The sequence below is a fragment of the Heteronotia binoei genome, chromosome 1 (genome assembly GCF_032191835.1).
Source record: "Heteronotia binoei isolate CCM8104 ecotype False Entrance Well chromosome 1, APGP_CSIRO_Hbin_v1, whole genome shotgun sequence".
Taxonomy (NCBI): Eukaryota; Metazoa; Chordata; class Lepidosauria; order Squamata; family Gekkonidae; genus Heteronotia; species Heteronotia binoei.
In genome coordinates this window covers 107,578,228-107,594,658 of record NC_083223.1, presented here as the reverse complement: position 1 = coordinate 107,594,658, position 16,431 = coordinate 107,578,228, and the positions used below count along the sequence as shown (strand labels likewise).

At 43.8% G+C, this 16,431-nt stretch overlaps 1 protein-coding gene across 1 annotated transcript in view; it reads left to right on the top strand.

Moving 5' to 3' along the window:
- MAN1A1 (mannosidase alpha class 1A member 1) overlaps nucleotides 1-16,431 on the top strand; it is an 89,987-nt gene that overhangs the window by 20,621 nt on the left and 52,935 nt on the right. Inside the window, exon 3 of the mRNA XM_060238690.1 lies at nucleotides 4,999-5,114. Coding sequence (XP_060094673.1) covers nucleotides 4,999-5,114 — 116 coding nt within the window. The remainder of the gene's footprint in view (nucleotides 1-4,998; nucleotides 5,115-16,431) is intronic.

Here is a 16,431-nt window from a genome sequence, read left to right as displayed (position 1 = left end):
TGGGTTGTTTTGAAGTAACACCTGCCAATTGAAACTTTGGAAGAGAGAGGCTAAATTTGTTCTCTGTACTAGCAAAAATAGTCATAGCAAGTTGATAGCTGCCTGTATGGTTAGGATTAACAGGAGGACGGTTTGAAATGGGTGCAGGTTCTGAACTGGGAGGTTTGATTCTTCCAAATTAAGGTAGCACCATCATTGCAGAACTTCCAGTGTTAGCATAGTAATGTCAAACTGGGGGGAAGATCAGAACTCTCATGCTCCTGCTCCCTTCAAAAAAGCTGTGGGGCCTTCTTCTCTAAGAATCTTCCCAAAACAGTCCATCATGCTGCTGTATGTGGTCTGATCCACACAAGCTGCCATTTGCAATCTTGTCTTGATGACATCAATAGGGGTCACCAAGGAAGCCATAGGCACACCTTCAGTAGCACAAGCTGTAACGAGACTGAGCCCTCCCATGTGGCTATTTTCATCTGCAAGCAGCAGTTTTAAATGAAAATAAGCAGGGAAATTGATTGCAGAAGAGGGAATAGCTCAGAAGCCCCCTTGTACATACCAAAGATCCAAGTCCTTTAGAATACTGAGAACACTAACCCTGGGCCCTGTGATTTCTCCTGCTACTTGAAAACGAATTTTGATGATTTCCAGGGGATTTGTGAAGATGACCTGTGAAACTCCAGCCAGAAAGCAACATGTTCAGGCTTTCCCTTGGTGCAAGTTCACAGTGGTTGAAATCTTAAAGCTGTCCTCTGAACCTGCTGGAACAGGTCCTATAACTTCTCTGGCTGGAAGTTGTGTCTCTGAGTTAGGGATAGGCACCCGGTTTGTGAGTTGAACCTCCGTGACCTTCCATGTGGTTTTAGGAGGCTCAGTTTGTTGTGATGCATATTGGCAGCATCCTCAGCAGATATACTGGCACAGAACAATTATGATTATCACTACATGGGGGGGGGGGGTGGACTTCTGCAACCTTAGAAACACTTAGAAGCACTGGCTGTCAGTAAGAGAGCTCCCATTCTGCTGTATGGGGGCATGTACAGGGGCATATTGGGGAGGTCTGCTGGAAATTTGATGTCTCTGGCTTGCAGAGGTTCTGTTCTATACACTCCTGGACCTGTGACTATGATTTCCCCAGATAGCACTTTGTGGCGGGGGGGGGCTGCTACTCCATCTCCCCCCAAGCTAATCCTCACCAAAGTTGGAGGGCAGTTCTCTTCTTGGAGGGGTAGGTCTTGGGCATGTTCAGTTTTGGGCACCACAGTTTAAGAAGGGTATAGACAAGCTGGAACATGTCCAGAGGAGGGCAACGAAGATGGTCAGAGGTTTGAACACCAAGTACTATGAGGAAAAGTTGAAGGAGCTGGGTACGTTTAGCCTGAAGAGTAAATGACTGAGATATGATATGATCACCATCCTTAAGTATTTGAAGAAGTGTCATATAGAGGATGGTGTGGTGTGGAGTTGTTTTCTGATGCCCCAGAAAGTTGGACCAGAACCAGTGGGTTGAAAGTAAATCAAAAAGGTTTCCGGCTAAACATTAGGAAGAACTTCCTGACAGAGCAGTTCCTCAGTGGAACAGACTTCCTCAGGAGGTGTTGTGCTCTCCTTCTTTGGTAGATTTTGAACAGAGGCTAGATGGCGATCTGAAAGCAATGCTGATTCTGTTAACTTGGGCAGATCCTGAGGGGGAGGGCAGGATGGGTTGCATCAGTGCTTAGTTCTCATGACTCGCTCTTACATGCCCAGGGAAATGCTGATCACCATTTTGGGGTCAGCAATTTTTTCTCCAGGCCAGTTTGGCCAAGGATTCTGAAGGGGGGGGGATTTTTTGCTGTTTGCTGGGCATGGAATAGGGGTCACCAGGGTGGGGTAGGGGTATTTGTGAATCTTCTGCATTGTACACGAGGTTGGACTAGATGACCCTTAAGGTCCCTTCAAACTCTATGATTCTATGAATTTTCCTGTTTTCTACCTTTATATACCCCATGTAAATTTCTGATTAGCAGCAATAGTGTTCATTTCTGGAACCCAAGACAATGCCAGTAGTCTAACACTTGGTCCATCCGAGTGGAGACTGTTCTAGTCATTTTATCAAAGTTCATTAATTTTTGAAGACTGTAAAAATGTTGGTAGCGTATGGTCTTTAATGGTTTGTATCCTTTGTTGGCAGCCAGAAAAATGCTGTGATTTGGACTGGAAAGCAATACATTAATTTTAGGAGCCTGGCATCTCTAGCCCAACATACTGTACCAGTTTCTCCTAGCAAGATAGCACTCCTTCAAAAGAACATGTGCTCAATGTGCACTGAGCTAGTCTTAATATTTCTTTCTTTATTTTAACAATTTAAGAGTTGCCAATGATTTAGAGCTATCAGCTGATACTTTATTTGCTTCCCAGCTGAAAACTGAGCACTTCAGGTCCTTCCAGTTTTTTACTTATCTAAATTCAGTGTGCTGAAATCTCTCATAAAGCAAGCTGCGTCACTTATTCAGATAGTTCACAGGTAATGGTATTTTTGGCTATGGCATGTCACACAAATCCATTATTTGTGGTAGAACTTCAAAAATGGAAAAGAAAGGTCAATTATATTGATTAATGTGACTTAACTTCAACGCACAAGAATAATTTAAGTGATACCAGATTAGAAATTTTCTGCAAAATTTTTTTTTTTGGGGGGGGGGGAGTCTGTGAATGTGTTTCTAAGGTTCATGTGTTGGTTAAAGTTAGTATTTGGGATTGTTTATGACTAGGAGAACTCAATTGTGAACCAACGCCAGGCACACCTTAACCATTAACTTATGATCACTTATGGGAGAATTTTAAAGAGCTGGGATCAGTTGCCAATTCTGGGTTGGGAAATGCCTGGACATTTGGGTGTGGAGTTCAGGGAGGGAGCTTAGTAGAAATGTGGTACAATAGAAGCCACCCTCAAAAACTGCCATTTTCTCCAGGGAACTGATCTCTGTATGGAGATCAGTTGTAATTCCAGGAGAACTCCAGGTCCCACCTGCTGGTTAGTAACCCTAATTACTGAACATTTAAAAAAAATACTTGTAGTTTTATCACTATGGTGGATTGCAAAATCTTTGCATAAGCATAACATGTTAATATAGAAATTATCAGCATTTTTTCATTAAATATTTCCTTGGCTTTAGATTTTCATGCTTAAAGAAGTGAAAGTCATTGTAACAAATCAGTGTAATTATGGCATAACAAAAGATTGTATTGGATTTCCAGTACTGCTTGACAGGCATATTTTTAGCAAATTGGAAAATATTTTAAAAATCCCAAAATCTAATGTAATAGTGAATGTAAATTCACCTTCAAAATTACAATAACTTAAAAGTAAATTCTCTTGAGAAGCATAAAAGTAACTAGCATTCTTGGTTGTGAAAGATCATAAAATGAGCCCTGTTGGATCACACCAGTGGTCCATCTAGTCCAGCATCCTATCTCACACAGTGACCCACTAGTTCCTCTAGAGGTCCAATAACAGGGCATAGAGGCTGAGACCTTCCCCTGGTGTCACCTGGCTGGAGATAGGCAAAAACCAAACCATGAAGCAAAATTCATCATGAGTTTTCCCTTATTTGTGGTTCCCAAGCTGAAGTTGTCATGAATTTCCATGAACTGTTAAAGCTGTTCACGGTGGTTCATGGATACAGCAGAAAGCATGGGTTTAAAGGGACCCAGAGTCCCATTAAACTCCTGCTTTCTGTTCCCCACAAAAACAGCTGAGTGGCAGGGAGCAGGTTGCTCTCCATTACTCAGCTGTTTTGAGGCCTTTTGCAAACTTTATTTAAAGAGACTGCAGTCCTATGAACCAGTTTAGTCACAGAATGACATGTTTTTCCAGCTTGTGCCAATCCCTAGGCCTGGCACTGAGATTCAGAGGTTAACTGCCTCTGAATGTGAAGGTCCCTTCAGTCACTATGGCTGGTGGCCACTGATAATAATAATAATATTTAATTTATACCCTGCCCTCCCCGCCGAAGCAGGCTCAGGGTGGCTCACAACAAAATATAAAATACAAAGATTACATAGATCTATACTCCATGAATCTAATTCCCTTTTAAAGCTATCTATCCCTGTGGTCACTGCTACATCCTCTGGAGTGAATTCCACATTTTAATCACTATTTTTGTAAATAAGCATTACCTTTTTTCACACCCATTTTGAATCTACTGCCCATCAGCTTCAGTTGATGTCTCTGAGTTCTAGTATTTTGAGAGAGGGATAAAAAAATATTTTTGTCAACTCTTTCTATCCCATGCATAATTTTATTAATCTCTATCATGCTCCCCCTTAATTGTCTCTTCTCTAAACAGAAAGGTCCCAGACCCAGAGTCTTCAGCCTGCCTTCATAGGGAAGGTGCTCCAAACCCTGATCTTGGTTGCCCTCTTTTGTATTTTCTCCAGCTCTGTGATGCCCTTTTTGAGATAGGGTTACTAGAACTGTATGCAATATTCCAAATGAGGCTAGACCATAGATCTGTATAGGAGGATTATCATATCAGCCATTTTATGTTCAGTCCCTTTCCTAATAATCCCTAACACAGAGTTTGCCTTTTTCACTGATGCAGAACACTTAAGTTGACACCTCCACTGAGCTATCCACTACCACTCCAAGATCTCCTCCCTTCCTCAGTCTCAGTACGTTCAGACCCTATTAGCCTACACTTGTAGTGGAAATTTTTTTTGTCCCAGTGTGCACAACCTTACACTTGCAGACATTGAATTTACATTTGCCACATTGTTGCCCACTCACCCAATTCCTGGAGAACCTTACTGCTTCCTTTCCTCCATTGTGAGAATTGTGCATGCATTCCTGCTCTTTGCTTCCTGTCATTGAACCAATTTTTAATCCATAAGAGAACCTGTTCTCTTATCCTATGACTGCTAAGTTTACTCAGGAGTCTTTAGTGAGATGCCTTGTATAATTTGGTAATTAGTTGTTGATCTAGAAATCATCACTAATTAAATTGCTGTCTCTCTTTTCAGGTAATATTCAAGGAGCAACAATTGTAGATGCTTTGGATACACTATATATCATGGAGATGAAAGATGAATTTAAAGAAGCCAAAGAATGGGTGGAGAAAAATCTAGATTTCAATGTTGTGAGTATTAGTTTGTTCTAAGAAATATATATAGATGTCGTCATGAGTAACCTAAGGAATGTTTTTTAAATCTTGATTTATCAGAAGTTTTATGAGGGGAGTAGACATAAATGAGAATTTCTTCTAAGCAAACAGTTAGCCTTCATGTTTTTTTTCTGTATTTTTTGTATGTCAGACTTCTTTAAACATTACATCCTTAATTAGGTTTTGAGGTGCCACTTTTTCTTAACTACTGGCATGATAAAACAGGTAGTTTTCATTGCATTTGAAGGAAAAACAAGTGATTGCTTGAAAATCCATCTTAGACCCTTTCTTTAAAAATAATTTCCATTGGTCAGAGGAAAACTGTGTCCTTGCTTAGGAACCTTCTAGGTAGACATACTACAAGTCATAGAAATGTCCTCAGAATTATCTTTGATCTTGAAGCTATATTCCAAAAATACCATGCTTCAGTTGTACTGCTTTTTTATGGGATTCCTCTGCAGAATGTTTGTGAATTTTTAAGCTGATGTCCATTGTTGGGTGGGGGGGGAGAGTGCTAGACCACAGCAGCAGTTACTCAGTTTCTTCTATTCTTCTAAAATTTAAAGGAAGTTTTACTACATTATTTCCAGCTTGTAGCAATTCAGGCTGCAGGAAATCCCTTTCTGACGCAGAATTATATTTTGCTTCACCCTTTGTTTATCTGCTTCCTGCACTGACGGCTTGTGTAACAGTTTTTATGTCAAGATATTGTTTGTGTTAATTATAACTCTTGAATTAGAGCTATAATAAACATCCAGAAGCCTGTTTGGCAAAACTTCTTGATTTTATGATACCTAAGAAGAATACAGCTGCAATACAATGCTTGGAATAAATTGCTTAAGTATTACTGACTTGGACATAAGGTTGTTTAGGATTGCATTGTCAGCATTTAGTTTAAAGTAAAAGGGGTAAGAACTAAGTCCAAATCAATGTCCGATATTAAGCTAATAGTAAATTGAAAGAGAAGCCTCAGTAATTGCTTAATAAATAGCAAGGAGCTATAAGTGGATGGTAAGAAGACCATGTGTCCCTGGATATATATTGGGACTAGCATTTAATGAACAGTCTTGAGTATGTTGCTTATCACTGAGTCAGCAAAACATAACCATCTAGAAATAATAGTAAAAGTTTTTCATAATGAAAGAGCTCATTCAAAACTTTCAGAAGAGATATTCCATTATGATTTCAAAGTATTGTCAGTGGGGTATACTCCATCAACAGAAAAGAAAAAATGCAGTATTGCACAGAGAGAGAGAAATTCCAGAGTGTTTGAAGCCGTGGAGGGGGGCACTTGCTCCACCATTTGAGGGGGAAATTGAAATATGTAATACATACTTTCCTATCAAAACTGTATTACGTTTAGTGATTGAACAACATAAAATGCACTGTTTATAACAATATATAAAATTTATTATTTGATATATTATGGAATTTAACAGTATAAATGTTTCCATTTTCTATAAGAAAAATTGCAAGTATGCACAATACCTGAGTGAGTTGCCATTGAAGAGGTAGGAAAAATAAAAGTTGACGGTAGAAAATTATGTGAAGTGTATTTGGATGGAGACTCTCTCATAAAGTCATAGGACAGCCAGCCTGTTTGGACATTAAGTTAAAACTTTATAACAGTGAAAACACTGGACTCTTATCCATGCTACTATTATTCTTAAAGATAATAATTATTGCCAAATTATTTATACTTAAATAAAAAATCATGAAAAAATTTATCTGTCATTTTATTCAGTGTTCCCTAAAACTTCAGTTTCTCCATTGGAAGAACTGAGAAAATTCTCAGGCTGTTTTATGCTGTACATTTGGAATTAGTGAAATGTTATGTAAGAAAAGGAAAGTTTTCACTCAAAAGAGAAGATTTCACAGGATTTTCACTGCTCCCAGTTGGAAAAAATCCTTGGAGAGGAGGACATTTTCCCCTCCCCCAGCCTTCATATCTCTAGTATTGCAATTTGAGAGACTGCCGCTGCATTGATAGTACTGTGTGCTGTTCTTGGGTTGGAGCCAGCACAAGTAAAAGACTGTAGTAACCGCTTGCATCCCTGTTTGGATTTCCACATGTGCATTCAGTTTCTGGACACTATAATAGATCGAGATTAATGTGCTGAGAGTTGGATAAGATCTCGCATAAGCAGAACTATGCTAAGTCTATTTGTTTTCACTTGTGTGTCACTGTATCCAAGCCCTTGTCTGTACTTCTCAAAAATCTTATAATTGAGCTAGAAATAGTACATCAAGAACACAAAAAATAGTTACAGCCTTCGTGAACAGAAAAATGTAAGGTTATAAGTAGGCTAAATTACTGAAGTTCTGGCTTTGATAGGCAGGTGGGGAGCAGAGGGAGAACAGGCAAACAGAGCTAGAACAATAGGAAGGGTGTGACTTAGGTGGGAAGGTATGGGATTTCCCTCTTCCACTTGAACCATTGCAGTTGGTTGTCTTATTAGAAGTAAAACTGAACATAAGAGAAGCCATGTTGGATCAGGCCAACAAAATCTAGTCCAATACTTTGTCACACAATGACCAAAAAACCAGGTGCTATCAGGAGGTCCACTAGTGGGACCAGGACACTAGTAGCCCTCCCATTGTTGCCCCCCAAGCACCAAGAATACAGAGTATCACTGCCCCAGATAGAGAGTTCCATCTATACCTTGTGGCTAATAGCCACCGAAGGACCTCTGCTTCACATGCACAGCATCGTCTGCCTGTGTAAAATAACACATGTCCCAGGGCAGATTTTTTGAGACATCACAGTCTGTTGTATACACAGATTCCTTTTTAGCACAGTACACTTAACAAGACCAGGCAGAAAGAATATCATACAAGCAAATCTTAATTTTATTCTGAGATACAAAGGTAGATTATGAAATGCAAGAGAAAACAAACATATAAAACACTGCAATAAAGTAGCATAATTTTATCAGTGGTGCCCTTGGTTGTTGCCTAATCATACAAATGGAGGAGGGGTTTCCCTAAGAAGAAATAAAAGGGAAACGTTTCTGTCCTGAAGAGAAGAGTCTGATGTGATGAGATCTGGGGCAGGAAAAAAAGAAAGCCAATCTGGAGTGGAAATTTGTGAAACAGAAGAAATTGTACAGAACCACAACCAACTATGAAGCTAGGGATCCATGCTGAGAACAAAAGTCTAGGGGTGTTTTCGCACTCACCTTCAGCCGGCGCCGCGACCCTCTTGACGACGGAGGATCTGTGCTGATTTCCCACACGAAGCGCTGGAGCAACCAGAAGAGCCGCCAATTTCCGGCGCGAAGCCCGCTCAAACGTAAATCGCCAAGAAGCAGGAAAACGCTTGAGCGGGCTTCGCGCCGGAAATTGGCGGCTCTTCTGGTTGCTCCAGCGCTTCGTGTGGGAAATCAGCACAGATCCTCCGTCGTCAAGAGGGTCGCGGCGCCGGCTGAAGGTGAGTGCGAAAACACCCTAGGAGTAGAAGGGAGATCAGTAATTAAGCAAGGATGAGCAAAGGCATGGGAACTAAACCAACAGCAAAGTATGGGAGTGAGGCTTGTATTCAGGACCAGATGTGGGCAGAATCCTGCCTGCAATGACCTGCCAATGAATCTCCATGTTTTTCACTGAGGTTTGTGTGGGCAGTTTGTGCACAAGCAATGTCCAAAAATGAGTTCATCTACTTCCTGGTGAACTCACTGCTTGGACTTCACTTGTGCATAGGTAGGTTTTCAAAGGGAATATTCCCTTTAAATGGCTTTTACAAGACCTCCCCCCTCTTCCATTCTACTGCACTTGGGGAACTGCCACCAGCAGAAAGAAGGGGGGGGGAGATTTCAGACCTTCCACCCCTTCCATTCTGCTGGACTCAGGGAGCCACCCCCAGGAGAAAGGAAACGTCCCTTTAAATGGGTTTTGCAAGCTGCACAGTGTGCAAGTGAAATCCAGATGATGAGTTTACCCAGAACTCGCTACTTGGACTTCACTTGTGTGCTGTGCAACTTGCAAAAGCCATTTAAATCGAATGTTTCAAAGGCCAGCAGAATGGAAAGGGGAAAGAGCTTGCAAAAGCCATTTAAAGGTAATGTTCCTTTAAAAAAATTTTTTGCAAATTCTTCCTCCCCTTCCATTCTACTGGCCTTGGGGAGCCAGTGCCAGCGTAAAGGAAGGAGGAATCTGCCCCAGCAGAAAGGAAGGAGGCTTCCCCCCACACCATATCACAAACCTCACAAAATGAACAATTTTGGTAACCAAGGAGGCTTGTGAAGACTCATGGTTTGTGTGGCCCCACAAACCAAGACATACCTCCATTTTCCCAGTTCGTGCCCATCCCTAGTTATTGTACCAGACTTCCTAATATCAGTACTATGTTTGGGCACAGATCAAAACAAGTCAAGAAATACTACTTTCTCAGGGGATAAAACAGTTTTACAGCTCAGGCACCCGCCTCTGAACAAACTCCAAGTGAATAAGGTGGTGGTTGTGTGATCAGATACAAAATCCTTCAAACCTAACCATTCATGTGCTGAAAAATTCAAAATTTGATGTTGTGGTACAAAAAAATTATTGCAATGTTCTGGAACATAGAGTAGAAACCCCTGCAAAACTAATCTCTGTGTACATTAGATGTTCTTGGCTAAGGGCTGTTCTCTTTTTATATTTCAGCAGAAACCACTTGTACTCTTTTGCATTACAGAATAAAACTAAAAACAATTTTGAATAATAACACAGTTTTCAAGAGCAGTCCCAGCCAATGATCCTGCTTGTGTTCTTCTGTTTCATGATCTTTCCAAAATCTGGTTTGATGCAGTCTTTTTGAAAGATCTGTTGAAGTACATTTGCACACTGTGGATGAGAAAGTGCATGTCTTTAGACCCCTCTCACATCAGTGCCATTTCTTTACCTCAGTCCCAGTGGCAGCCATTTTCTGTGTCACCAGAGGACTTGGGTTTTGTTTTGTTTTTAATCAGTAATGATAACTGTATTTGAAGGTGACCCTGAATGTAAGTCAACTCACTCTAAAAATGTAAGATACATAAAATCATATGACATAACTGTTAACTAGTATGGAAATTTCATTGTTGGCACATCTGGGAAAAACCTTTGTCTTGTATTTGAGTAGATACAGTATAGCACTGTAACATCCTGTTACAATAGTATACTATTTCCTGCCTTTCTTTTTTTTTAATTTCCAGACCTTTTCATGGTAGAGTTATACAGTCAAAAGATGCTGGCTGCACAGTTTTCTCTTCAAAGCTTCATAATCAGAAGAGCTTTGTTGCTCAGTTGCACAGTTGAGTCGAACGCTTTGCGACCCCATGGACCAAGTCACGCCAGATCCCCCCGTTTTCCACCATTCTCCGAAGTCCCTTAAATTCATGTTAGTTACATCAGTAACTCTGTCCAGCCATCTCATATTTTGCCGTCCCCTTCTTCTTTTGCCTTCTGTCTTGGAAGCCAGGAACTAATACATAGTTGCAATATAAAGTTACAGTATAATGCTTTCCCTATTTTTTTAATGCTTGGGGAAGGTCTGGGAAGACTGAGGGAAAACCTTTGGAGTGGAAGCTCTGTTGCCACCTTATATGCAGCTATGAATGTAAGGCATTCATTGAGAGCTACAAGGAGAACCATCCCCATCTATTGCAAGTTACTGACAGAAAATGTGTTCACAATGCTGATATAGACCTGTATTTATATAATAATAATAATAATAATAATAATAACTTTATTTTTATATCCCGCCCTCCCCCGCCGAAGCGGGCTCAGGGCGGCTAACAGACATGGAGATCCCATGATTCATATAAAACAATGTAAACAATTTTAAATATATCAATTGCATAATAAATTATTTTAAAATAGATAAAATGTATAAAATGGGTGCTAAATTCTGTAATCATAATATCCACAAGATGGCTAGATGTCCACATGTCAGATTAATCAGGTTCTATCTCGAAAGCAAGCTGGAAAAGAAATGTTTTGCAAGCCCTGCGGAATTGGTTCAGGTCCCGCAGGGCTCGCACCATCTCTGGAAGGTGGTTCCACCAACAAGGGGCCATCACTGAGAAGGCCTGCTCCCTAGTAGCCTTCAACCTAGCATCTCTTGGCCCAGGGATTGTTAGTAAGTTCTGAGAGCTAGATCTCAGTGCTCTCTGGGGCACATATGGGGAGAGGCGGTCCCTTAGGTAGGCAGGTCCTCGGCCATATAGGGCTTTAAAGGTAATAACCAGCACTTTATAGCAAACACGGTACACAACCGGCAGCCAATGCAGATCCCGCAGCCCAGGCCGCACAGGTTCCCACCGTGGTAGTCCCTCCAGCAGCCTGGCCGCCGCGTTCTGGACTACCTGAAGTCTCCGTGTTCGGTATAAGGGCAGCCCCATGTAGAGGGCATTGCAGTAGTCTAGTCTCGAAGTGACCGTTGCGTGGATCACAGTTGCTAGTCGCTGCGCTCCAAGAAGGGAGCCAGCTGCCTCGCCCTCTTGAGATGGAAGAAGGCGGATCTAGCAGTGGCGGCTATCTGGGCCTCCATTGATAGAGAGGATTCCAGTAGCACTCCCAGGCTTTTGACTTTGCGCACTGGTACCAGTGGCGCACCATCAAAAGCCGGTAGGGTAATCTCCCCTCCCGGTCCGCCGCGGCCCACGCAAAGGACCTCAGTCTTCGCCGGATTCAACTTCAGCCCGCTCAGCCTGAGCCAGTCAGCCACGGCTTGTAATGCCCGGTCCAAATTTATAGGGACATCACCAGCCCGGCCGTCCATCAATAGATAGAGCTGGGTATCATCTGCATATCTGGGCAAGGGGGCGCATAAAGATGTTAAACAACATCGGGGAGAGAACTGCTCCCTGGGGCACACCACAATGAAGTGGGTGCCTCTGAGACAGCTCCCCCCCAATTGCCACCCTTTGTCCCCGACCATCAAGAAAGGAGGAGAGCCACTGTAAGGCTAGCCCCCGAATTCCTGCGTCGGCGAGGCGGCGGGTCAGCAGCCGATGGTCGACCATATCGAACGCAGCCGATAGGTCTAGCAACAGCAATACCGCCAAGCCGCCTCGATCCAGTTGTCATCGGAGGTCATCCATGAGGGCGACCAGGACTGTTTCCGTCCCATGGCCCGGGCGGAAGCCGGACTGGCATGGGTCTAAGATGGAAGCGTCCTCCAGAAATTCCTGTAACTGCACCGCCACAGCCCTCTCGATAATTTTGCCCAAAAAGGGCAAATTTGAGACCGGCCGGTAGTGCGCCAATTCGGCCGGGTCTGATGACGGTTTTTTCAAGAGAGGGCGGACCAATGCCTCTTTCAGGGGTGTTGGAAAAACACCCTCTGAAAAGGATCAATTTATAATATCCCGTATAGGATATCTTAATTCCTCCTGGCAGGCCTTAATTAGCCAGGAGGGGCATGGGTCCAGGTCACAAGTCGTGGATCGTGCAGTACCAAGAATTCTGTCGACCTCCTCCAAGCTGAGCGGGTCGAAGCAATCCAGAGTTAAATCAGAAGACACGCATTGGGCTTCGAGTTCACTTACTGCCTCCAAATTGGCAGGGCAGTCATGGCGGAGCGATTGGACCTTATCCGCAAAAAATTTCGCAAAAGCCTCACAGCCAATCTCCAATTCCTTAGCTTTTAAGTTGCCTTGAGGCAATGTAGTCAGGTTCCGAATTATTCTAAATAATTGGGCTGGGCGCGAATTTGCAGATGCAATCTTAGCCGCAAAGTATGTTTTCTTTGCGGCCTTGATTGCCATCTCATAGGACTTCATAAACTTCCTGTAAGATGTTCTAGTCGCCTCGTCACGAGTACGCCGCCATTGCCTCTCTAGCCGTCTAAGGCCTTGTTTCAGCTGGCGTAATTCCGGGGTATACCACGGAACCAGCTTAGTCCGAGGCCGCAGAGGGCGCCGAGGTGCGATCTTCTCGATGGCCCTAGAGAGCCGGCTATTCCAGGTCTCTAATCAGGCCATCGAGGGAGTCGCCAGAGGGCCAGGGGTCCCACAGAGCCATCTGGAACCGTTCCGGGTCCATTTGGCTCCGCGGGCGAGCCATAATCGGCTCTTCGCCTAAACAGGTTTGGGGAGGCATATCTACACGGGCCTTGAGGGCGAAGTGATCCGACCATGGCACTGCCTCTGCAGTTATGTCGCTCACTACAATCCCAGCCGCAAAGATCAGGTCTAACATGTGTCCGGCCTGGTGGGTGGGGGTTGCAACAAATTGAGAGAGTCCCAGTGTCGCCATGGAAGACACTAGGTCCGCCGCCTGACTGGAGGACGGGTCATCAGCATGGACGTTGAAGTCACCCAGGATTATCAGCCTTGGGTGCTCCAACGCCCAGCCTGTCACCGCCTCGAGCAGGGACGGTAAGGCGTTGGCTGGTGCGTTAGGCGTACGGTACACCAGCCAAATCGCCAACCCCTCTCCATCCCCCCACGCCAGACCGGCACATTCAATGCCCTCAATCTTTGGGGCCGGGAGCGCCCTGAAGGAGTAAGCCTCCCGTGCAAATAATGCCACTCCTCCCCCCCGCCCGCTAGTCCGCGATTGGTGGAAGACTGAGTAACCTGGGGGAGCTGTTTGCGAGAGGGCTACTGTATCTGCCTCCCGGATCCAGGTCTCAGTCACGCAAGCCAGGTCCATATTCTGCTCGAGCATAAACTCTCGGAGAATTGAGGTCAGTTTGGTGTAGTGGTTAAGTGTGCGGACTCTTATCTGGGAGAACCGGGTTTGATTCCCCACTCCTCCACTTGCACCTGCTAGAATGGCCTTGAGTCAGCCATAGCTCTGGCAGAGGTTGTCCTTGAAAGGGCAGCTGCTGTGAGAGCCCTCTCCAGCCCCACCCACCTCACAGGGTGTCTGTTGTGGGGGAGGAAGGTAAAGGAGATTGTGAGCCGCTCTGAGACTCTTCGGAGTGGAGGGTGGGATATAAATCCAATATCTTCATCTTCTTCTTTATTAATGGACCTGGCGTTGCATAACACCAATGACGGAGGCGGGTTACACCTGGCCCTACTACCTGTCACCCTTGGGATGGGCCGCAGATTGGAGGGGGGCTGAGCACCAACTTGTCTCTGTCCTCCTCCCTTATAATATCTGCTCCCACCGCCATACCTCCCCCTCCCCAGGAGCACTGGAATCCCTGAGCCGGCCATTCCTCGCTGGCAGCAGCTGCTATAAGCCACTATCAAGGCTGGTATCTAATCGCTCTCTCCTCACTCCGTCTAACTAGACCCTAATTCTAATCAACCCAAGAACCCCCCCCCCCAATTCCTTATATATATTTGATATCAATTAATTCCAGTAGCAATCAATTTAACTCCCTCGCTAATTCCAATCAATAGATGTGGGGGGTGGATGTCTTCATTTTGTATATACAATAAATTGTTTTGTTTCTCGGATGGCAGTGAGTATTAAACTGTTCATCAACTGTATTAAATCAAACTGTGCATGCTTGGTGCTAATAGTTTGCTCAGACTAACAAAGTTGAAAAGAGAATATTTAAGTGTCTGTTCATCAGAAAGTGGGGGGTGGGGAGGGAGGGAAATATCTGCTGGGAACTCCATTATTCCCTATGGAGAATTGATCTGCAGCTATCTGGGGCTCTGGGGAGGGGCTATTTTTTTTAGGTAGAGGCAGCAAATTTTCTGCATAGCATCCAGTGCCTCTCTTCAAAACACCCCCTAAGTTTCAAAAAAAGTGGACCAAAGAGTCCAATTCTATGAGCCCCCCCAAAAAGGTGCCCCTATCCTTCATTATTTCCAGTGGAGGGAATGCATTTAAAAGGTGTGTAATCCCTTTTAATGTGATGGCTAGAACTCCCTTTGGAGTTCAGTCATGCTTGTCACATCCTTGCCCCTGGCTCCACCCTCAAAGTCCCCATCCCCAGATATTTCTTCAATTGGACTTGGCAACCCTAAATTTCATAGATTAACTCATTACAATATATATTACTACTAGCTGCACCTTTTGCAGCTCTTGAGAAAGATAATATTTTTAATCTCTTTTTAAATACAGTGAGACATTCCATCTAGCAAAACAACTAGTTGTATGTAAAGGTTTTTCTACTGTACCTAAAGCTAGGCTCCACTGAACAACCATTAATTTAACAGAAATGTGATTAATCATAACTTACTAAAGGCTAACAACTCATGTTGCCTGCTGTATTTTAGAGACAGCATGATAAATCCAAAGGGCTCTTTCCTGCAAAGTGATGGCTGAATGGATTTTTCAGAATGTTAGTGATTGAAGCACATGCCCCTATACTGGTCTAGAATTAGAGACATGCCACCGTAGAGCAGTGGTAGTAGGGTCTGCAATTTTTAGCTGATTTGATCCACAGACTACTCTTCAGAGATTTTCATTCAGCATTCTCAGTGGGAGGCTTAAATATATTACATACAAAATGCAAAGTTAGTAGTAGTTAGTAAAGCAGTTAGTACTTACATTGCATGGTAAGTAAAAACAAATATAAGCTGAATTGAATAGTGTTGATTGGCACACTGCTTGCCAAGGGAACTCTGAGATCCTGTATGCTACAAATAAAGGATAGAAACTAGTTAAACAGCTGCCTATAGAAAGTAATCTGCAGTTTCCGGAAAGATGGCGCAGTGAAGGGAGCGGACTCCTATAGCTGAAGGAGGCACTTCGAGTTTGCAGATCCTAGAGGGGGCCCACGTTTGCGGGTACCCTTTAGAGGGGTGCCGGAAGACACCCCAAAGCTGGGAGAGCGAGCAGAGGCACGGGGGAGCGGCGGAGGCTTCTTTCCCCAGGCTCTGCTGAATCTCTGAGCCGAGGCTGCAAGTGCTTATAGCACTAACTGGGCTGCTGGAAAAAGGGACACAGAAGATACAAGCGACTACTATCAACCATAGAATAACCATATTTTGATAAGAACTAAAAGGAAACTTACAGCTGATCGGTGGAGACGTCGGTGCAGAGGAGTGCTGGTGAGATGGTCGGGGCGAACGGAAAGAATAGCGGTGAGACTGGCGGAGAGAACGGAAGGAATGGCGAAGAGGAAGGGGAGGAAGGAGTCAAGATGCATGGCGGTGCGGAATTTACTGGGCGAGTTGGAGTGACGGGAGATTAAAACAGAAGGTTTGCTTGTTGGCGCTAAAGAGACGGCTGAGAAGGTGGAAGACGGCGCGAGACGGAGAGACATTAAGAAAGGAGAGGCTGGAAAGTGGCTGAAGGAACGCAAGGAAGTGCTTGGAGGTTTGGAGGCGGGGGTGAGAAGAAGAAGAATTGGAAGGAGGGGGGGAGCTATTACTGACTAAGTCTGAAAGAATAAGAACTGAACTGAACTGAGTATAAATGG